At 39.5% G+C, this 24,364-nt stretch overlaps 1 protein-coding gene and 1 non-coding gene across 2 annotated transcripts in view; one reads left to right on the forward strand and one right to left on the reverse strand.

Annotated features, from left to right (window-relative positions):
* Nucleotides 1-24,364, reverse strand: part of IQUB (IQ motif and ubiquitin domain containing) — a 72,704-nt gene that overhangs the window by 31,647 nt on the left and 16,693 nt on the right. Inside the window, exons 6-7 of the mRNA XM_068973455.1 lie at nt 19,396-19,606; nt 1,392-1,567 (exon numbers count right to left, since the gene is read on the reverse strand). Of these exons, the coding sequence (XP_068829556.1) occupies nt 1,392-1,567; nt 19,396-19,606 (387 nt within the window). The remainder of the gene's footprint in view (nt 1-1,391; nt 1,568-19,395; nt 19,607-24,364) is intronic.
* On the forward strand, nt 22,514-22,576 carry LOC138080531 (U7 small nuclear RNA). Its single transcript, XR_011144988.1, has one exon. It is a non-coding gene; the product is annotated as a U7 small nuclear RNA (small nuclear RNA).

The raw sequence follows: 24,364 nt of genomic DNA on the forward strand, positions 1-24,364 counted from the left end.
TAGCATATTAAAAAGCAGAGACATTACTTTGCCAACAAAGGGTCCGTCTAGTCAAGGCTATGGTTTCTCCAGTGGTCATGTATGGATGTGAGAGTTGGACTGTGAAGAAGGCTGAGTGCCGAAGAATTGATGCTTTTGAACTGTGGTGTTAGAGAAGACTCTTCTGAGTCCCTTGGACTGCAAGATCCAATCAGTCCATCCTAAAGGAGATCAGTCCTGGGTGTTCATTGGAAGGACTGATGCTAAAGCTGAAACTCCAGTACTTTGGCCACCTCATGCGAAGAGTTGACTCATTGGAAAAGACCCTGATGCTGGGAGGGATTGGGGGCAGGAGGAGAACGGGACACAGAGGATGAGATGGCTGGATGGCATCACCGACTCAATGGACATGAGTTTGAGTAAACTCCAGGAGTTGGTGATAGACAGGGAGGCCTGGCGTGCTGCGATTCATGGGGTTGCAAAGAGTCAGACATGACTGAGTGACTGAACTGAACTGAACTGAAGAGTTCTGGCCTGCAACTGTAGGGAGCTCCAGGATGCAGGTAGGAGTTAAAGCCAAAAGAAAAACTGAGATCAAACAGGAGAGCATACGAGATGAGTAGGAGGCATTTATAATATCAAAAATTATGGTTTTTTAAATAAATGTTCTCAAATAACAAGAATCACATAACTATTAGAATCATTACCGGCAAATATTTTAAAGAACTCCATCCCTTTTCTTCTTGTGGCTGGATAGGCTTTTAATTGTTTGGAGAGATCAAGTTTATAAAAGGAAATTGGTCACTATGGAAACAGGCTATCCAATATCAAACAGGCAGTTTTACCACAAAAGGGTAATTACTTTAGTTTTTCGCTTAATTGTATGTTTTCATGGTTTTCAATAATCACATATCTTTTTGGTTAGAAATTTTCAGTCAGTTAATGACCTGATAAGCAAAAGCAGAAACACTAATCCATAGCTCTTTGTCCAGGTTGCTTACTATGGGCACCACAGATCCATACATTCTGTGACTGCTATAGTCTACATTTCAGTGGGGTGTGCAATTCACCTAATTTCTATAGGCAGCCTAAGTCTAAATGAACAGAGTCACAAGGATGGTGTCTCCATGTTTTCCTTCATGGCCAAAGCTTGTTTGTTAAGAACATGTTAATTTCATGTTACTTATCAATCATTATTCTAGGCTGCAGTGAAAATCTAAAGCTGTATAAGAAGAAAAATTATACAAAATTTCAATAATTTCAAAATTACACAAAATTTCAAAAATTATGTCACCAAAAATACTAAACAAAACTCATGAAAATTCTTACAATGTAATTGTCTTCTTTAGTTCATTCCTCTATATTTTTAAACTCAGGACACATTCATATGTAAATAATGTTACTTCACTAACCTTATCCAAAAAACTTTGTATCTCTGCTTCCTGGTTCTCTGTGTAAGTGATATATCTATGTCTCCCAATGGAAGCAATTAACTGCGTCTCTTTTTCCAGAAGTTCACACAAAGCAGCTTTCCTTTCAGCTCCAGTCAAAAATTGGTTAATGCGTGTGAGTTCTTCTTGCCGCCAGACTAGAGGAATAACATGAAAGACTCTTGAGTTTTTGAACACCCACATCTTTACAGAGCATTTTTTACTATCACATCCTCACAAGCAGTATTTTATTTTTATATCAATTTAAATAAAATTATACATGAATAGCATCACTCATATTGTACACCTGATACATGAAAAAAACAGGATGAAATGGAAGCTGAGACACAGCAATAGAATAGAGTCAAGCAAACACAAGTCATAAGACATCAGTACAGATGATGTCAAATTATGCCTCCAGGTAAGCATACACACACCCCCAGTATTGGGAAAAATACAGCCTGGATTTAAAGCAGCCACGAATGTGTCTTGCTCAGATTCCCTCTAAGAGAGTGATTGTAGCTAGGAGGCAGGTGGCTGACAGTACCAGCTACAGCATTTCAGATCTGCACCATGTTGGAGCAGAGGCCATACTCTTCTCACTAAACTGTCAGTCAAAAAAGTAAGAACCATGGGAGAAGGGCCTGGCCATGGCTGCCCAACAGTGGCATCTTCTGTGGCCAGTTATTATATCAGAGCTGACCATCTGGCCGGCTGAGATTGCCTCAGAGTTCTGTCTGTCTGAGGATCTCCATCCCCCATCCTTTTCGTTCCCTCTCTCAACTTTCACAGGTGTCAACTCCTATCTCAATCTGAAGACTCTCTGTCTTTCCCTGCTCTCTTCCCTTTATCTTTACTTCAAACTCCATCCTGGTGTCTGCTTCTGCCAGTACCCAAATTGACAGTTTTATGTAGAATTGTTGACTTCAATTGTTTTCTTCATTACTAGCACTTTTAGTACCATTTTCCGTCTCTTTACAAAATCCTAATTGTATCAGCAAATGTTAAATTACATTTACACTTAACTCAAACCAATGAATTAAGTTAAAATAATATTTACAACATTTTAAAGTGCGGGTTTGAGGACTTCTCCAGTGGCTCACTCAGTAAAAAGCAAATCTGCAAAGCAGGGTTTGATCCCTGGGTTAGAAAGATCCCCTGCAGAAGGAAATGGCAACCCACTGCAGTATTCTTGCCTGGGAAATCCCATGGACAGATACCTTGGTGGGCTACATTTCATGGGGACACAAGAGTTGGACATGACTTAGTGTTGGACACCACCAAAATGTTGTTGCTATTATCCAGTCCCTCAGTTGTGTACAATTCTTTGCAACCACATGGACTGCAGCATGCCAGGCTTCCCTGTCCTTTACCATCTCCCAGAGTTTGCTCAAACTCATGTTCATTGAGTTGGTGATACCATCCAATCATCTCATCCTCTGTCGTCCCCTTCTCCTCCTGCCTTCAATCTTTCCCAGCATCAGGATCTTTTCAAATGAGTCAGCTCTTCACATCAGGTGACCAAAGTACTGGAGCTTCAGCTTCAGCATGTCCTTCCAATGAATATTCAGAGTTGGTTTCCTTTAGGATTGACTGGTTTGATCTCCTTGCAGTCCAAGGGACTCCAAGTGTCTTCTCCAATACCACAGTTCAAAGGCATCAATTCTTCAGCTTTCTGCTTCTTTATGGTCCACCTATCATATCCATACGTGACTAATGGAAAAACCATAGCTTTGACTATACTTTGTTGGCAAAATAATGTCTCTACTTTTTAATACACTGTCTAGGTTTGTCATAGCTTTTCTTCCAAGGAGCAAGTGTGTTTTAATTTCATGGCTGCAGTCACCATCTACAGTGATTTTGGAGCCCCCCAAAATAAAGTCTCTCACTGTTTCTATCGTTTCCCCATCTATTTGCCATGAAGTGATGGGACCAGATGCCATGATATTAGTTTTCTGAATGTGGAGTTTTAAGCCAGCTTCTTCACTCTCCTTTCATCTTCATCAAGAGGCTCTTTAGTTCCTTTTTGCTTTCTGCCAAAGGATGGTGTCATCTGCATATCTGAGGTTATTAATATTTCTCCCCACAATCTTAATTCCAGCTTGTGCTTCATCCAACCAAGCATTTCACGTGATGTACTCTTCACAGAAGTTAAATTAGTAGGGTGACAATATACAGCCTTGACATATTTCTTTCCCAATTTGCAACCAGTCTGTTGTTCCACGTCTGGTTCTAACTGTTGTTTTTTGACCTGCATACAGGTTTCTCAGGAGGCAGGTAAGGTGGTCTGGTATTCCCATCTCTTTAAGAATTTTCCACAGTTTGTTATGATCCACACATTCAAAGTCTTTAGCTTAGTCAGTGAAGCAGAAGTAGATGTTTTTCCATAATTCTCTTGCTTTCTCTATGATCCAGTGGACGTTGGCAATTTGATCTCTGGTTCCTCTGCCTTGTCTAAATCCAGCTTGTACATCGGGAAGTTCTTGGTGCACATACTGTTGAACCCTAGCTTGAAGGATTTTGAGCATTACCTTGCTAGCATGTGAAAAGAGTGCAATTATAAAGTAGTTTGAACATTGCTTGGCATTGCCTTTCTTTGGGATTGGAATGAAAACTGACCTTTTCTAGTCCTATGGCCACTGCTCAGTTTTCCAAATTTGCTGGCATATTGAGTGCAGCACTTTAACAGCATCATCTTTTCAAATTTAAAATAGCTCAACTAGAATTCCATAACTTCCACCAGCTTTGTGCATAATGATGGTTACTATCAATAAAAAATGTGTTGCACACTACAAAGTGTTAGTTATTATCAACAAAGAATGTGTTGCACACTATAATATATAAAATAGATAATCAACAAGGACCTACTGCATAGCAGAGGTAATTGAACTCAGTACTCTATAATAACCTATAGGGGAGAGGGAAAAGAATCTGAAAAAGAATATATATATATATGCGTGTGTGTGTGTATAAATCACTTTGCTGTATACCTGAAACTCACACAACATTGCTTCCCTGATAGCTCAGTTGGTAAAGAATCCGCCTGCAATGCAGGAGACCCTGGTTTGATTCCTAGGTTGGGAAGATCCCCTGGAGAAGGAGGAAGCTGCCCACTCCAGTATTCTTGGGCTTCCCTTGTGGCTCAGCTGGTAAAGAATATGTCTGCAATTTGAGAGACCTGGTTTCAATCCCTGGATTGGGAAGATCCCCTGGAGAAGGGAAAGGCTACCCACTCAGACACGACTGAGCGACTTTCACACAACATTGTGAATCAACTATACTCCAATATAAAAGAATGTTTTTAAAGAATGTGTTACATGAAATACACTCTAAAAGTAAATCATAAAATGCCAAATAATAGCATTTTTATAGACTTAATTTACCTAAAGATGATGCTATAGACTTAAAATTAACCTGAGAAAATACAGAGTACAAGATCCTACCCCAAACTTAAACAAATCAAAATTTCTGGGCTCAGATATACTTATTTTAACAAGCACTACATTCATTTCTTATACATGCTAAATCTGGGGAAGAAAACTGTTTTATATCCAACATTGCAAAAAATGTCAAAGCTACATTAAAGGAAAAACAGTGTTGGAAAGAACTTTAGAAATTAAACAGTTCAACATTCGTCCCCATATAAGATGGATTCTCCTCCTAGCAGTGTGGACAGATTTAATTTGCTCACCCAGGTCCTAGTCCTAGCTTGTGAGGCAAAACATAGTCAGTCTACTCTGCACAACATGGCACCAAAGATAACTGTCACAGACCACTTAGATTTTCTCTTTTCCAGAAAAAAACACTTCCCTTTCTCAAACTGTATATAATTTGACATAATTTCATGTCCCATCCACGTCTAGTTCCTTTTTAATATATGACATGCCAAGTTTCTGACAAGATGAAGGCTTTTATACAGGCTGCTAGCTGCCCTCGCCTATGTTCTTCTAGAAATGATACAAGAAATATGAAATAGGGGGAGGAGAAGGAGAGACTGGAAGCAATACTAGAAATCAAAGAGAGGTGTGATCCATGTGGTAGAAACTTTCAGGGAAGTTCTTTAAGACATAGTTGCAGCTACCACTGGAAGACACTCAAGGAGGCACAAGTGTCGTCCCTCAAACAGCTGCTGTCTCATCTCAGAAAGTGAACGCTCTAGCAGAAGGTAGCAAACCTTAATTCAAGGACTCAGAACTAGAGAAAAGGGTGGGCTATAAATCCATCTGAGCGTTTACCTCTTTTAAGAACATCTTTGACAAACTTTAAGAAGAAATAAAAAAAGAATGCTTACATTTCAAATCATTGCAGAAAATATTAACAACCATAAATGTCTGTGCAGAAAAAGACCCAAAAATTAGAAACAAAATGCATAAAGCAAGATGAGAGAAGCAAAATCAGGCATAATGGTTACATTTAAAACTATGAAATGGCTCAATTTTTGACTGAAAATAAAATGTTATATATTTTTTTTAAATCCAATGACATAATATTTTCCAAAGGTACACTTAAAGTGATGCCAAAGACTACAGTTAAGCACAAAAGGATGATAAATATGAACAACAACAAAAAAACAGATGCAGCTATACTAATATTTTGAAAATAGGAGGGAAAAGACTAAAAATTCAAACCTTGGAGATGATAATTTTATGATGAAAGGTATGACTTTCATCAATTTTATGATGACCGTCATGAATATTTATACTGAAAATCACAGCCCATCAAGCCATATAAAGCAAAACTTCTATCAGTTATAAACACTACTGTGGTGAGTATATTTTATTTTATATAAACAGAATATAAATGAGTTAATCTATGAGAGTCAAATAAAGAGTTAAAAATCAAATTGCCACAGTATGATTAACAAGTTGAAATTAATATACATCAAGCTCTAAACATCAAAGATGAAAGCATATCTTATTTTCAAAGCTCTATGAAGCATTTATATAAATTTAAGTAAATTCTAAAAATTTAACTAAATTTAAAGAAAATCAACCTTGAATATTCATTGGAAGGACTAATGCTGAAGCTCCAATACTTTGGCCACCTGATATAAAGAGCCAACTCACTGGAAAAGACCCTGATGCTGGAAAAGACTGATGTCAGGAGGAGAAGGGGCAACAGAGGATGAGGTGGTTGGATGACATCATCAACACAATGGATATGAGTTTGAGCAAACTCCAGGAGATAGTGAAGGACAAGGAAGCCTGGTGCGCTGCAGTCCAAAGGGTCACAAAGAGTCAGACACGACTCTGAACAACAAGAAGAAATAAATTCTAGGAGTAGGAATGGAAGAAAACATAAACCCCCAGAATTAGAAATGACAAACACTGCATGTTTTTGGACACAGTGCAATTCAACTACAATTAATAACAAAGTTTAAAAAAGAAATGTATTCCTATCTGCTTAGAAATGTAAGAAATTCTATCAAAAATAATACTTAATCAAAAAAAGGTATGATTATCAACCATTATGGAAACAAAGGGGCTTCTCTGGTGGCTTAGCCAGTAAAATCTGCCTACAAAACAGGAGACCCAGGTTGGATCCTTGGGTCAGGAAGATTCCCTGGAGAAGGGATTGCTACGCATTTCAGTATTCTTGCCTGGAGAACTCTAAGGCAATAATTAAAAAAAAAAAAAAGCACTATGTATCACAATGCATGGGGTGAAATAAAAATTGCAAAAGGTCAATTTGGGAGGATTTTATATAATTAAGCCTCAAATTTAAATCGGGCTTCCCCAGTGGTTCAGACGATAAAGAATCCACCTGCAATGTGGAAGATCCCCTGGAGGAGGGCATGGCAACCCACTGCAGTGTTCTTGCCTGGAGAATCCCATGGACAGAAGTACCTGGTGGGCTACAGTCCATGGGGTTTCAAAGAGTTGGACATGACTGAGCAACTAAGCACAGCACAGCACAAATTTAAATCAGGCACCTGAACATTGTGTATTGGGGCAGGGAGGATGGTGAGGGAGTCAATTCCTAGCCAGGCTGATAAGAAGTCTGGGGGTCCCCAAGGAGAGAGGGGTCTGGGGTTCTCAAGGAGAAGATAGGGGTCTGGAATTCACAAGCAGGAAGAAAGTACAAACTTTTTTTATCTCTACATTTCTTAGTCTTAGTCACATGAAACTTTTTCCTTTAAACCCTGAACTGATGATTACACAACAAACAACTCAGTTTAAACTCTGTACTAAGGATTATATGTTAGGTCCATGTTAGGCCCATGAATGTTAGGTCCATGAATCAAGGCATATTTGAAGTGATCAAACAGGAGATGGCAAGAGTGAACGTCGACATTCTATGAATCCGCAAACTAAAATAAACTGGAATGGTTTAATTGAACTCAGATGACCATTATATCTACTACTGTGGGCAGGAATCCCTTAGAAGAAATGGAGTAGCCATCATAGTCAACAAGAGAGTCCAAAATGCAGTAGGTGGATGCAATCTCAAAAACGACACAGAATGTCTCTGTTCATTTCCAAGGCAAACTATTCAATGTCACGGTAATCCAAGTCTATGGGCCTCCCTGGTGGCTCAGCTGGTAAAGAATCCGCCTGCAATGTGGGAGACCTGGGTTCGATCCCTGAGATGGGAAGATCCCCTGGAGAAGGGAAAGGCTACCCACCTGAGTGGCTCAGAGGTTAAAGTGTCTGCCTGCAATGCAGGAGATCCAGGTTTGATCCCTGGGTTGGGAAGATCCTCTGGAGAAGGAAATGGCAACCCACTCCAGTATTCTTGCGTGGAGAATCCCATGGAGGGACAAGCCTGGTAGGCTACAGTCCATGGGGTCACAAAAAGTCGGACATGACTGAGCTACTTCACTTTTACTTTCCAAGCCTATGCCCCAACCAGTAACACTGAAGAAGCTGAAGTTGAAAGGTTCTATGAAGACCTATAAGATCTTTTAGAACTAACACCCAAAAAAGATGTCCTTTTCATTATAGGGGACTGGAATGCAAAAGTAGGAAGTCAAGAAACACCTGGAGTAATAGGCAAATTAGGCCTTGGAGTACAGAATGAAGCGGAGCAAAGGTTAATAGAGTTTTGCCAAGAGAATGCACTGGTCATAGCAAACACTCTCTTCCAACAACACAAGAGAAGACTCTACACATTCATGGACATCACCAGACGGTCAACACCGAAATCAGATTGATTCTATTCTTTGCAGCCAAAGATGGAGAAGCACTATACAGTCAGCAAAAAGAAGACCGGGCACTGACTGTGACTCAGATCATGAACTCCTTATTACCAAATTCAGACTAAAATTGAAGAAAGTAGGTTCAGGTATGACCTAAATCAAATCCCTTATGATTATACAGTGGAAGTGAGAAATAGATTTAAGGGACTAGATCTGATACACAGAGTGCCTGATGAACTATGGACGGAGGTTCGTGACATTTTATAGGAGACAGGGATCAAGACCATCCCCGTGGAACAGAAATGCAAAAAAGTAAAATGGCTGTCGGGGGAGGCCTTACAAATAGCTGTGAAAAGAAGAGAAGCAAAAAGCAAAGGAGGAAAGGAGAGATATAAGCATCTAAATGCAGAGTTCCAAAGAATAGCAAGGAGAGATAAGAAAACCTTCCTCAGCAATCAATGCAAAGAAATAGAGGAAAACAACAGAATGGGAAAGACTAGCAATCTCTTCAAGAAAATTATAGATACCAAGGGAACATTTCATGCAAAGATAGGCTCGATAAAGGACAGAAATGGTATGGACCTAACAGAAGCAGAAGATATTAAGGAGAGGTGGCAGGAATACATAGAACTGTACAAAAAAGATCTTCATGACCAAAATAATAACAATGGTGTGATCACTCACCTAGAGCCAGACATCCTGGAATGTGAAGTCAAGTGGGCCTTAGAAAGCATCATTACAAACAAAGCTAGTGGAGGTGATGGCATTCCATTTGAACTATTTCAAATCCTGAAAGATGATGCTGTGAAAGTGCTGCTCTCAATATGCCAGCATATTTGGAAAACTCGGCAGTGGCCACAGGACTGGAAAAGGTCACTTTTCATTCCAATCCCAAAGAAAGGCAATGCCATAGAATGCTCAAACTACCGCACAATTGCACTCATCTCACACGCTAGTAAAGTCACGCTCAAAATTCTCCAAGCCAGGCTTTAGCAATACGTGAACCGTGAACTTCCAGATGTTCAAGCTGGTTTTAGAAAAGGCAGAGGAACCAGAGATCAAATTGCCAGCATCTGCTGGATCATCGAAAAAGCAAGAGAGTTTCAGAAAAACATTTATTTTTGCTTTATTGACTGAGCCAAAGCCTTTGATTGTGTGGATCACAATAAACTGTGGAAAATTCTTCAAGAGATGGGAATATAAGACTACCTGACCTGCCTCTTGAGAAACCTATATGCAGGTCAGGAAGCAACAGTTAGAACTGGACATGGAACAACAGACTGGTTCCAAATAGGAAAAGGAGTACGTCAAGGCTGTATATTGTCACCCTGCTTATTTAACTTCTATGCAGAGTACATCATGAGAAACACTGGGCTGGATGTAGCACAAGCTGGAATCAAGATTGCTGGGAGAAATATCAATAACCTCAGATATGCAGATGACACCACGCTTATGGCAGAAAGTGAAGAAGAACTAAAGAGCCTCTTGATGAAAGTGAAAGAGGAGAGTGAAAAAGTTGCCTTAAAGCTCAACATTCAGAAAACGAAGATCATGGCATCTGGTCCCATCACTTCATGGGAAATAGATGGGGAAACAGTGGAAACAGTGTCAGACTTTATTTTGGGGGGCTTCAAAATCATTGCAGATGATGATTGCAGCCATGAAATTAAAAGATACTTACTCTTTAGAAGGAAAAATATGACCAACCTAGACAGAATATTCAAAAGCAGAGACATTACTTTGCCAACAAAGGTCCGTCTAGTCAAGGCTATGGTTTTTCCTGTGGTCATGTATGGATGTGAGAGTTGGACTGTGAAGAAGGCTGAGGGCTGAAGAATTGATGCTTTTGAACTGTGGCATTGGAGAAGACTCTTGAGAGTCCCTTGGACTGCAAGGCGACCCTACCAGTCCGTCCTAAAGGAGATCAGTCTTGGGTGTTCTTTGGAAGGACTGATGCTGAAGCTGAAACTCCAATACTTTGGCCATCTCAAGCAAAGAGTTGACTCATTGGAAAAGACCCTGATGCTGGGAGGGATTGGGGGCAGGAGGAGAAGGGGACGACAGAGGATGAGATGGCTGGATGGCATTACCGACTCGATGGACATGAGTTTGGTTAAGTTCTGGGAGCTGGTGATGGACAGGGAGGCCCGGCGTGCTGCGATTCATGGGGTCGCAAAGAGTTGGACATGACTGAGAGACTGTACTGAGCTGAAGGATTATATAACAACAATGTATCCTGCTTGAGGACAGTTTCTCCTTCCTGAAAACCTTCTGGCTAATCCTGTTATCTTAAAATGTAAATTATGGGAGTGGGTCTAGTAAGATCTTTACACCTCCAGACATTCTTTTGATTTATTGTAATAACTAATTTAAAAAGTATATAATCTCCTTGCTAACATGCAATTCTATTTACATAGAGATGATTTATTACTTTATTGTCAGAATGATGAAGCTTCAGAATCTCATGAACTGCACTCTGGCCATAGATTCAAACCTATTTTTTTCTCTGAACTTCAAAAGCCTAGTTCCCTGATCAGGTATTATACTTGCCAAAATCCTATCACTTCCTTGCCAATTCAAAATACTCAACAGTAATTTTTGAACAGTTATTATTTGAAAGGAACCTTATAAGGTTTGATGGTACATACAAAAGTGAGAAAGGTATAATGCCTTCTCAAAGAAGTGAACATGTCTCTTTGCCTGTCGCTCATTGGAAAGACCATAAAATCCTTCTACTGGGACAGAATTTTTGCTTTTCATTTCAGTTATCTTTACCCAAAAGCCTATCATTTTTCATCATTAGGTTTAAAGACTTCCTTTGGGTAAATATTCTTTGACATAAGGTTACTTCCTCTTACGTTCTATTACATATAATTCAATTAAGTACAGTGTACTCTCAGTTGTTACATTCCAAGCATGATTATTACTCACGTTGCATTGCAAGGTTATTTCAGAATACATTACATTTATATATAACTTACATAATTAGAATTTACACTTTCCTTTCATTAAAAGTTTAGGTTTACTTTTAACACTAGTCTCTGCATCGAAAGGTTAAGTATCTGAAGCCGTAAGTGTTTCTGGCCCTCTTCTGTTAAAACCACTAACTTTCATGATATCCAGTTTACAGTTTTGTCAGATTATTTCTTGCCTCCTCTCAAATTTCAATTTGAAATCATCCTGCTAAGGTCAAAGACTTGTTAGTCATGCTCTTCATAAGAATCCATTCTGTCCTTTACCAGGAATACATTATTCAGATACTGTACAGCTTGGTCTATTTGTGAATTTAAAAGCTAAATTGTATTCAGCAAAAGGGTTGTAAATTTAAGAACTAAATTATGTTATGAAGTCCAGAAAATCCATGATTGATGAGTAGTTTTTACCAGTAGTTTTTAAGAGTAATTTTACCAACCAAAAAATTTTAAAATTTGACAATATCTATATGCTAAAAGGCAGTATATGAATAAAGATGAAAATTGCTTGCTTGTGGAAATAACTGAGAATATTTACCTCATGGGATTATATGGATGTTCCCAGAAAGCAAATAAAAATTGAATGATATTAGTAAGCATATTTTACTTCCTAGTTTTACATTAGAAATTTTTGGTACTGGTAATAAATTTAAGCCACTAGAATATTATTTAAACTATTTTGCCAACCTCAAAAAGCAATATGCTGGTCAGTTAGATTAACTAGGTGAATCTATACCTATATATATATGTTTTCAAATACTTTTATATCCATATATATTCAGATTTTACATTTTGTTTAAATTATTAGTATGGTTTTAAAAAAAGAAACAACCCAATGAGGCTAATTAGAACTATGAAAATAATGGATCTTATTTCCAATAAAATTCTCTATTAGATGAACAACCTCCATGTAAAGGTTAAAACATGGCGTCAGAAAAATACTATAACTCAACTACCAATAAGGAACAGAAAAACACAGGAACCAGGAACAGCTATAAAAAGCTGATTTTATAACTGATTTGACAGTTTCTAGAACTACACACAGAAGACAATGAGAAAGATGAGAGAGTCTTCCTAGTCTTATAAAATATTTGTTCCCTGGGAATGATAAGAAAAGCAAACAAACAAAAAAATTGGAATCCTGCATTAGTTTGCTAGGGCTGTCATAACAAAGTACCACAGTCTGGGTGGCTTAAAGAACAGAAATTTATTTTCACAGTTCTGAGGGATAGGAGTTCAAGATCAAGGTGATGGCTAAATCAGTCTCTCCTGAGGGCCTCGCTCCCGGGTTCATAAACGGGCACCTTCCTCCAGTGTCTCCACACGGTCATCCCTCTGTGCAAACGTGTCCTTACGGCCTCTTCTTAAAGTCATACTGGATCCGGGTCCCATACGACCCCGCTTTTTCTTCATTAGTTCTTTAAAGAACCTAGTTCCAAATATTGTCACATTCTGAGGACTGAAGATAGAGCTTCAACATTTGAATTTGAGGACAACACAATGCAGCCCATAACAGATGTCAGTAACCTCCAGTATTCTCAAAGAAAAAGATATTAAAGCAACTGGTTCATTTGAAAGAATGCAATTATCTTCCCCGGTCTCAAGTTCAGCTATAAAATGAAAGGGCAGTAATAAAATATAAAGTCCATACACATTCTAAAATTTCTGATATAGAATTAACTTGCTATTTTCAAGCAAGAAACAGCAGAATATACAATATTGTCCCCATCACTGGCAATTTCTATGCATTTGCTTTTAAATTTCTCATGACAAACTGGAACCCTGAATGGAAAGAACCAAGAGAGAGTCATATTGAATCCCAGGGTCAGATCTGTCAATGGATGGAGCCCATGGAGTCGCCAGAGGCTAGAAGTCAAGGGACCTTGAGATTAAGAGGTAATAATTTAAAAAGAGAACACCATTAGCACAAGTTCAAACAAAACAAAGGGTCACTTCAGTTCAGTTCAGTCACTCAGCTGTGTCCAACTCTTTGCAACCCCATTGACTGCAGCACACCAGGCCTCCCTGTCCATCACCAACTCCTGGACTTTACCCAAACTCACGTCCATTGAATCGGTAATGCCATCTAGCCATCTCATCCTCTGTTGTCCCCTTCTCCTCCTGCCCTCAATCTTTCCCAGCATCATGGTCTTTTCAAATGAGTCAGCTCTTCGCAGCAGGTGGCCAAGGTATTGGAATTTCAGTTTCAACATCAGTCCTTCCAATGAACAATCAGGACTGATCTCCTTTAAGATGGACTGGGTGGATCCCTTGCAGTCCAAGGGACTCTCAAGAGTCTTCTCTAACACCACAGTTCAAAAGCATCAATTCTTCTGCGCTCAACTTTCTTCATAGTCCAACTCTCACATCCATACATGACTACTGGAAAAACCATAGCCTTGACTAGATGGACCTTTGTTGGCAAAGTAATGTCTCTGGCTTCTTAATATGCTGTCTAGGTTGATCATAACTTTTCTTCCAAGGAGTAACTGTCTTTTAATTTCATGGCTGCAATCACCATCTGCAGTGATTTTGGAGCCCCCAAAAATGAAGTCATCCACTATTTCCACTGTTTCCCTATCTATTTGCCATGAAGTGATGGGACCAGATGCCACGATCTTCGTTTTCTGAATGTTGAGCTTTATGCCAACTTTTTCACTCTCCTCTTTCACTTTCATCAAAAGGCCCTTTAGTTCTTCACTTTCTGCCATAAGCGTGGAGTCATCTGCATATCTCAGGTAATGGATATTTTTCCCAGCAATCTTGATTCCAGCTTGTGCTACATCCAGCCCAATGTTTCTCATGACGTACTCTGCATATAAGTTAAATAAGCACGGTGACAACATACAGCCTTGACGTACTGCTCTCCCTATTTGGAACCAGTCTGTTTTTCAAGGTCCAGTTCTAACTGTTGTTACCTGACCTGTATACAGATTTTTCAAGAGGCAGGTCAGGTGGTCTGGTAGTCCCATCTCTTGAAGAATTTTCCACAGTTTGTTGTGATCCACACAGTCAAAGGCTTTAGCATAGTCAATAAAGCAGAAATAGATGTTTTCCTGGAACTCTCTTGCTTTTTTGATGATCCAGTGGATGCTGGCAATTTGATCTCTGGTTCCTGTGCCTTTTCTAAAACCAGCTAGAACATCTGGAAGTTCACAGTTCACCTATTGCTGAAGCCTGGCTTGGAGAATTTTGAGCATTACTTTACTAGCATGTGAGATGAGTGCAATTGTGCAGTAGTTTGAGCATTCTTTGGCATCATTGCCTTTCTTTGGGACTGGAATGAAAACTGACCTTTTCCAGTCCTGTGGCCACTGCTGAGGCCAAATTTTCCAAATTTGCTGGCGTGTTGAGTCCAGCACTTTCACAGCATCATCTTTCAGGATTTGAAATAGTTCAAATGGAATGCCATCACCTCCACTAGCTTTGCTCATAGTGATGCTTTCTAAGGTCCACTTGACTTCACATTCCAGGATGTCTGGTTCTAGGTGAGTGATCACACCATCATGATTATCTGGGTCGTGAAGATCTTTTTTGTACAGTTCTTCTGTGTATTCTTGCCACCTCTTAACATCTTCTGCTTCTGTTAAGTCCATACCATTTCTGTCCTTTATTGAGCCCATCCTTGCATGAAATGTTCCCTTGGTATCTCTAATTTTCTTGAACAGATCTCTAGCCTTTCCCATTCTGTTGTTTTCCTCTTTTTCTTTGCATTGATCACTGAGGAAGGTTTTCTTCTCTCTCCTTGCTATTCTTTGGAACTCTGCATTCAGATGCTTATATCTTTCCATTTTCCTTTGCTTTTTGCTTCTCTTCTTTTCACAGCTATTTGTAAGTCCTCCTCAGACAGCCATTTTGCTTTTTTCCATTTCTGTTCCATGGGGATGGTCTTGATCCCTGTCTCCTGTACAATGTCATGAACCTCCGTCCATAGTTCATCAGGCACTCTATCTATCAGATCTAGTCCCTTAGATCTATTTCTCACTTCCATTGTATAATCATAAGGGATTTGATTTAGGTCATACCTGAATGGTCTAGTGGTTTTCCCCACTTTCTTCTATTTCAGTCTGAATTTGGTAATAAAGAGTTCATGATCTGGGCCACAGTCAGTTCGCGGTCTTGTTTTCGCTGACTGTATAGAGCTTCTTCATCTCTGGTTGCAAATAATATCATCAATCTGATTTCGGTGCTGGCCATCTGGTGATGTCCATGTGTAGAGTTTTCTCTTGTGTTGTTGGAAGAGGGTGTCTGCTATGACCAGTGTGTTCTCTTGGCAAAACTCTATTAGCCTTTTCCCTGCTTCATTCCGCATTCCAAGGCCAAATCTGCCTGTTACTCCAGGTGTTTCTTGACTCCTACTTTTGCATTCCAGTCCCCTGTAATGAAAAGGACATCTTTTGGGGGTGTTAATTCTAAAAGGCCTGGTAGGTCTTAATAGTACCATTCAACTTCAGCTTCTTCAGCATTACTGGTTGGGGTATAGACTTGGATTACCCTGATACTGAATGGTTTGCCTTGGAAATGAACAGAGAGCATTCTGTCGTTTTGAGATTGCATCCAAGTACTGCATTTCAGACTCTTCTGTTGACTATGATGGCTACTCCATTTCTTCTAAGGGATTTCTGCCCACAGTAGTAAATACAATGGTCATCTGAGTTAATTCACCCATTCCAGTCCATTTTAGTTCGCGGATTCATAGAATGTTGATGTTCACTCTTGCCATCTTCTGTTTGACCACTTCCAATTTGTGTTGATTCATGGACCTAACATCCAGTTTCCTATGCAATATTGCTCTTTACAGCATCGGACCTTGCTTCTATCACCAAAAGGTAGAAGAGTCAATTCAACAAACATTGCCTAGACCTAATGAGCAAGGTCCTATCTGGTGCCCTAAAGTACGGACATGGACAGTTAAGAGAACAGTATGTACAGAGTCACAGGGCAAGGGAAAGATCTCTGAGCACAAGCCATGCTGTTAATTTCCTCAGGCTGATATCTACAAGTCATCTACTGTTACTGAGATAACAGTAACAGTTTAGATAACAAAAGAAGTCACCCTCAACATACTGCTATATATGTATAAAAAAAAAAGACATAAAAATCAAACGTTGCCCGAAGATAGTCTTGTCTTTGATATAGCATATTAACTTACATAGTTAAAATCATTCTCCTAAATTGACTTATTTTGCTTTTATTACTGAGGAACAGGTTATATGGAGAAAAGTTAAACTTTGATATCAGTTTTACAAAACTATGCAATTGTTACTATGAACCACAAGAGGGCAACAGTTTCAAAGACCAGAGTAAAGAATATAGAATGAAAATTATTATTATAAATTAGTTTATGAACCAGAATTTTAATTCCCCCCAAAAGCAGAACTTTAACATTATCATTCTTGAAGTTCTTATCAGAATTTTAGGCCTAGAAGAAAACTAAAAGATGTCTCTTTTTGTGTAAGAAATTCCATTTTCATTTTCTTCCATATAAATCATCTAAGTCGTGTCCAACTCTTGCAACCCCATCAACTACAGCCCGCCAGGCTCCTCTATCCATGGGATTCTCCAGGCAAGAATGCTGGAGAGGGTTGCAATTTTAGCCATATAAAATATCTCTGTTCTTCTTTAATTTAGAAAATTTATATAAGATTATTTACTGTATAACAGTAACTTACAGATGCATATATCTTGGTATTTTTTAAGTACTCTCATAAATGTAATATTTTGCATTTTTCACTTATAAAGCCCTCTGAAGTAGATATGCCAGAAATTATTAAGTCCTTTTATAGATAAAGAAACTGAGGCTTAGTAGAAATGAGTAACTTGTCCAAGTAAATACCATTAATAAGTGGGAATGGTAGAATGTCATTAAGCATATTTTCCACTAGTTTACACAGTTGCCGGTTAACCAAACAAGATAACAATGATACCTTTTGGTCTATCCTTATAAATTTAGAATATTATTTAAATAGAGCCCTGCTATAATACAACTTTACTTTTATACTTGTCAATAAGACCTTTCACAGACGACTTGCAAGCAGTGCTCACTATTTAACTATTAACACTAAGAAACAAACTTTGCTTTCATCTGAGAGAAGATGGAAATAGAAGTGACATTTAAAATAAAACAGTATTTGCAGAGGTCAGTGATTAGGAGAAAGGGAAAGCAGACACAGAAACCTCAGGAGCAAGTTTAACTGTTACCTCCAAATACCGCCACATTCCCAAAGCCATTCAATTCTGCATGTTATAAAAGAGACAGATGTATTAATACTATTGCTTTGTTAATTGTTTCATCTTCAGGAAACAGCACAGTATCGTAGAGCTACTTAAATAGACTCAACATCTGACACCTAAAATTGTATTCGATTAGAAAGGAAAGGATGACATGAGTAACAGAACACGAAATGACATCCACAAGCACACAGTATACAAAGAAACAAAGTGACAGTATGAAAAGCTGCTTGAAGTTAGTGTTATGAGCAATTACAGAGATGTCAAAGACTATTATTTCTTTGGATAAAAAGGTTGCGTTCAACTAAAAAAAAAAAAAAACCTGTGGCTATTTTTAATCTTTTAAATTCTTATCTGTTATCCCAAGAGCGCAACTTTACTTTCTAGTATCTAAGGTAATAAATAACTCTTCTGGTTACTTCCACTTTAGAGGTACTGCTGGGAAAGGAGAAGCTAGAGACAGCTGAATTGCTACATCCTTGTGTTCCTCCCCGTTCATTCATTTAATCATTCTACCAATATTTGTTGAGGTAAGTACAAAAAAAGAGATCATCCAAAAAATAAATGAGTCATTTGCTTATGGAGCTGACAATCCAGTGGTAAAAATTAACATTAAAAATGTATTGTTATTAATTGTGGTATTATAAAGTAAAATTGGGGGTGCAGTGAGAACCATGATATAATAATTTGGATATCCAAGATGCATTTGTCTGTCACAGAAGCCTTTGTGTAGGTGACATTTAAGTTAAGATTAGAAGCTGGGCACTGAGAAAAGGCTTCAAGAAAAATAGTGTATCCTGCCCAAAGTAAGGAGTGATTGGCTTGTACAAATAACTGAGGCTTTTTAACTGTGTCAATGACTAGCACACATCCTGTGGAAGAAACAAGCCATTAAAATCTAACGTGCAGAGAATACATATGTATGTGTGTGTGTGTGTGTGTGTGTGTGTGTGTGCTGAGTCGCTTCGGTTGTGTCCGACTCTCTGCGACCTTATGGACTATTACCTGCCAGGCTCCTCAGTCCATGGGATTCTCCAGGCAAGAATACTGGAGTGGGTTGTCATGCCCTCCTCCAGGACTTCTTCACATCACAGGAATCAAACCCGTGTCTCTTACATCTCCTTCATTGCAGGTAGTTTCCTTACTGTTACTGCCACCTAGGAAGTCCTATGTATGTGTATACACACACATATATTACTATTTATAATCATTGTAGAGGGGAATAGAAAAGGTATCTCTTCTAAACAGGAGAATCAGAGGCAGGATGCTGGACTGAGGGGTTCAAGAGAGTCCAACTCTGAGTTCACAGATTTCTAAGACCATTAAGACAATCAGACTGGACAATACTTTCTCTTTTTATCTCACAGGGATAAGGATCAAATGAGATAATACACTAAAACTGAATAGTTTATTTATCTAAACTGAATAGTTTATTTACCTGTTGTTAATATAAAAGCATTTTCAATTTTACTCCGGCCTTAATTCCTGTCCCAAATCTAAGACACTATTCATATTTTAAAATTTTCTAGTCCAGATTCCCCAGACAACTTCTTAAAATAACAAGGTCTTCCTTTTGTCTTTAGTAAACTTGTTTTTCCTACTAATGAAAAATTAATATTTTATGCAAAGACTATTTCAAACTTACGTTCTAGTGCATTATAAAGAAGTTCAAAATCTTCTTTTGTTTGAGGATTATGCCTCCGGTAATAGTCCAGTTTCATCCACTCTTTTTTTTCTCTTATCTTCCTGTGTTCTTCCTCTGCTTCCCACTGCAACCTGAACATTTTCTGTCTTCTTAAATCCTCTACCACAACTTTAGCATGCCATCGTCTGTAGTAAGTCTGTATCACAATTATCTACAGTTAAATTAAAGAAAATAAAATATGGTCAACCTTATTAGACAAGGAAAAGAAACAATGATTATTTCTATTGCAATTCAACAAGTACTAAAAAATACTGAGTGTCCATCTTTAGCTCTATGCCATAAATTCTCACATACATTCTAACAGAAATACAACAGCTATCTGACTTTGAAATCTAGTAGCAAGTATACCTTCATCAGTTCAGTTCAGTTGCTCAGTCGTGTCCGACTCTTTGCGACCCCATGAATAGAAGCACGCCAGGCCTCCCTGTCTATCACCAACTACTGGAGTTCACTCAAACTCAGTTCCATTGAGTTGGTGATGCCATCCAGCCATCTCATCCTTTGTCGTCCCCTTCTCCTCCTGCCCCCAATCCCTCCCAGCATCAGAGTCTGTTCCAATGAGTCAACTCTTCGCATGAGGTGCCCAAAGTACTGGAGTTTCAGCTTTAGCATCATTCCTTCCAAAGAAATCCCAGGGTTGATCTCCTTCAGAATGGACTGGTTGGATCTCCTTGCAGTCCAAGGGACTCTCAAGAGTCTTCTCCAACACCACAGTTCAAAAGCATCAATTCTTCAGCGCTCAGCCTTCTTCACAGTTCAACTCTCACATCCATACATGACCACAGGAAAAACCATAGCCTTGACTAGATGGACCTTAGTCGGCAAAGTAATGTCTCTGCTTTTGAATATGCTATCTAGGTTGGTCATAACTTTTCTTCCAAGGAGTAAGCGTCTTTTAATTTCATGGCTGCAATCACCATCTGCAGTGATTTTGGAGCCCCAAAAAATAAAGTCTGACACTGTTTCCCCATCTATTTCCCATGAAGTGATGGGACCGGATGCCATGATCTTCGTTTTCTGAATGTTGAATTTTAAGCCAACTTTTTCGCTCTCCTCTTTCACTTTCATCAAGAGGCTTTTTAGCTCCTCTTCACTTTCTGCCATAAGGGTGGTGTCATCTGCATATCTGAGGTTATTGATATTTCTCCCAGCAATCTTGATTCCAGCTTGTGTTTCTTCCAGTCCAGCGTTTCTCATGATGTACTCTGCATAGAAGTTAAATAAGCAGGGTGACAATATACAGCCTTGACGTACTCCTTTTCCTATTTGGAACCAGTCTGTTGTTCCATGTCCAGTTCTAACTGTTGCTTCCGGACCTGCATATAGGTTTCTCAAGAGGCAGGTTAGGTGGTCTGGTATTCCCATCTCTTTCAGAATTTTCCAGTTTATATACCTTCATAGGAGACAGTTAGTATGATGTTAAGAGCACAGACTCCGGAATAAAAATTAGTTTAAATCTTCCCGCTTCCTACTACTCACTAGTTAGTTAATTTTTGGTAAGTTACCTGCCATCTCGGATTTAGTACCCTCATCTGCAAAAGAGTGATAATAACAGTATTGTGCACATAAGTGCTTAGCTCAAGCCTGGTACACCACAGGTCCTCAATAAATACTACTCTTGTTATGAATATTAATTTATCTCTGGTTTTTCTTGTCATTAGCTTAGGCTCATATCTTTTAAAAATGGTGCAATCTTAAAGGAAATCAATTCTGAATCTTCACTGGAAGGACTGATGCTGAATACTTTGGCCACCTGATGCAAAGAACTGACTCATTGGAAAAGACCCTGATGCTGGGAAAGATTGAAGGCAGGAGGAGAAGGGGATGACAGAGGACAAGATCATTGGATGGCATCACCAACTCAATGGACATGAGTTTGAGCAAGCTCTGGAAGATGGTGAAGGACAGGAAGACCTGGTGTGCCACAGTCCATGGGGTCACAGAGTCAGACATGACTGAGCAACTGAACAGCAAGCACATAGCAGGGCTTCCTAGGTGGCGCTAGTGGTAAGGAAACCACCTGTCAGTACAGGAGACATGGGAGACATGCATTCAATCCCTGGGTCAGAAAGATCCCCTGGGGAGGGCAGGACAACCCACTCCAGTATTCTTGCCTGCAGAATCCCATAGACAGAAGAGCCTGGCGAGCTACAGTCCATGCGGTTGCAAAGAGTCAGACACAACCGAAGTGACTTAGCACACAGCCACACAGCACATAAGTTACACTTGGTGGAAACACCAAAGCAAACATGTATTTATTAAATTGTGAGAAAAATATATATGTCTGGAGATACAGTATAGTACTAGAGTCTAAAAAAGCTTGTGACATAAGTGAGAGAGTTTTTGTTTTTTACTTACTAAGTTTGCCAACTAAGGTCCATCTAGTCAAGGCTATGGTTTTTCCTATGGTCATGTATGGATGTGAGAGTTGGACTGTGAAGAAGGCTGAGCACCGAAGAATTGATGCTTTTGAACTGTGGTGTTGGAGAAGACTTTTGAGAGTCCCTTGGACTGCAAGGAGATCCAACCAGTCCATTCTGAAGGAGATCAGCCCTGGGATTTCTTTGGAAGGAATGATGCTAAAGCTGAAACTCCAGTACTTTGACCACCTCATGCGAAGAGTTGACTCATTGGAAAAGACTCTGATGCTGGGAGGGATTGGGGGCAGGAGAAGAAGGGGACGACAGAGGATGAGATGGCTGGATGGCATCACCGACTCGATGGATGTGAGTCTGAGTGAACTCCGGGAGATGGTGATGGACAGGGAGGCCTGGCATGCTGAGATTCATGAGGTCACAAAGAGTTGGACAGCGACTGAACTGAACTGAAACTCATTTTAAAAAAGGTAAAATGTAGAGAGGTTAGATCAAGATTGAGGGTAGAGAATAGGCTGACACATCCTTTCCCCTCATCCTAATCCCTAATAATTACATAAAAATTATAGGAGCAGAAATAAGTAAAGACACTGGATCATACTGAAGGAGTCCTCCAACAGAACAGAAACTGTGAAAAAATCCCTTTAAGAAAGGAGACAAGTGGAATAAATTGAAGAAGGAATTAGTGTTACGGCTCTTTCAGAATTTTTCTAGCAGGATTTCGACTCTGTACTGGAAAATCCGCCATGGAGAGAAAACACTGAAGGAATCTACAGCCTAATTATGTACCAGAAAGGCTAGCTAGAAAACACAGGAGTGTCCCTAAGATGTTTCAGTCCCAGAATTGGTGGATCCTGTGAGGAGAAGGGGCCTTAGGGTAACTAAAAAGATGACTGCTTGATAAATGCAAAAGAGACAGGCTCCTCTAAAGCAACTCAGACAGAGATTACCAGAGGTATCTGCCTCTAAGTTAGGTAAGAGTGGGCTTTCCTGGTGCTTTGGACGGTAAAGACTCTACCTTCAATGAAGGAGACGTGAGTTCAGTCCCTGAGTCTGGAAGATCGCCTGGTGAAGGGAATGGCTACCCACTCCAGTATTCTTGAGAATCCCATGGACAGAGGAGCCTGGTGGGCTACAGTCCATGGGGTTGCAAGAGTTGAACACGACCAAGTGACTAGCACACACAAGAGTGGTTAGGGTCCCAGAAGGCCTGGCACAGCCAGGATGAATACAAGCCTCCTCTCCAGAAAACTAGATGCCATCCAGAATTAAGCCTTGCCCATCCCCTAAAGCCACTGGGGTTAGTTAGGCTACAGTAAAGAAATATGTTATAACACACTGGACATCAGGAATTTCAAATACTCTGGAGTACACCTCCAAGAATAGACAAAGATTTGAGAGGAAACAATATAAAAGGTTCTTCATTTAATGTAGAAGAAATTACATTTGTGTGGAAGGGAATCACTAAAACGAAGATTCTCAAAGTATGGTGATCAGAGTACCAGCAGCAGCAGCAACTGGAAAATTGTTAGAAACGAAAATTCTCAGGCCTTACTCCAGAGTTACTTAATTGGAAACTCTGGGGTAGGCATGGATTCTGTATATTCACACATTTTCCAGATGTCCTGATGCCTGCCAAAGGCTTAGAACCATTCTTAAAGAGAAAAATGAAACAAAAAAACAAGACCAAACTAGACAGAGTTAACATTTTCAGAGGAAAAGAAAAAGCCACTGAATCAACACAAAGGAAGCAACAAAAGACTGTGACCAAAGTTTACTTTTTGAAATTTAAAAAAAAAAAATCAGTATAGTGGGTTTAGCTTGGGGGCCATTAAACTTATTGAACTCATTAAAAATACTAAGACCCAGTTGTTTAAACAACAGTTTTTCCCTTCTCATGTGATAATCTAGGGATTGGGCCTGGATTGGCAATCAGCTTAGGGCTAGTAGGAAGCTCTATGTTAATATTACAGGTGGCTTCCTCCTTGCATATCTTAGGGGTTGGTCAATTTATCATCACCTTCTAGCCTGTCGAAAGGGAAAAAAGACAAAAGAACTGCAACCCAATCACTTCAAGAGCAGTATCCAGAGTGGGCACACGTCATTTCCACTCCCACTTCTTTCCCCAGGCCTCACCAACATAGAAAAGAGGTTGTAAAGTGTAGTTTCCAACGTTATAGCCTCTTCTGTGCTGTGCTGTGCTCAGTCGCGTCCAATTCTTTGTGACCCCATGGACTACAGCCTGCCAGGCTCCTCTGTCCATGGCAGTCTCCAGGAAAGAATACTGGAGTAGGTTGCCATTTCCTCCTCCAGAGGATCTTCCCAACCCAGCAACCGAATCTGCGTATCTTGTGTCTCCGACACTGGCAGGTGGATTCTTTATCACTAGCGTCACATGGGAAGCCTGTTCTAGTTTCATGCCCAGCTAAAGATTTACTACAATGAGAGGAATAAGTATCAGCCAATAATTATTAATAGAAGTTTATTCTGCTAATCTGCAGAATATGTGGAGTCTAAGAGGGAAGCCTTTTGAT

This window comes from Capricornis sumatraensis, chromosome 5 (assembly GCF_032405125.1).
Source record: "Capricornis sumatraensis isolate serow.1 chromosome 5, serow.2, whole genome shotgun sequence".
In the NCBI taxonomy this organism is placed as follows: domain Eukaryota; kingdom Metazoa; phylum Chordata; class Mammalia; order Artiodactyla; family Bovidae; genus Capricornis; species Capricornis sumatraensis.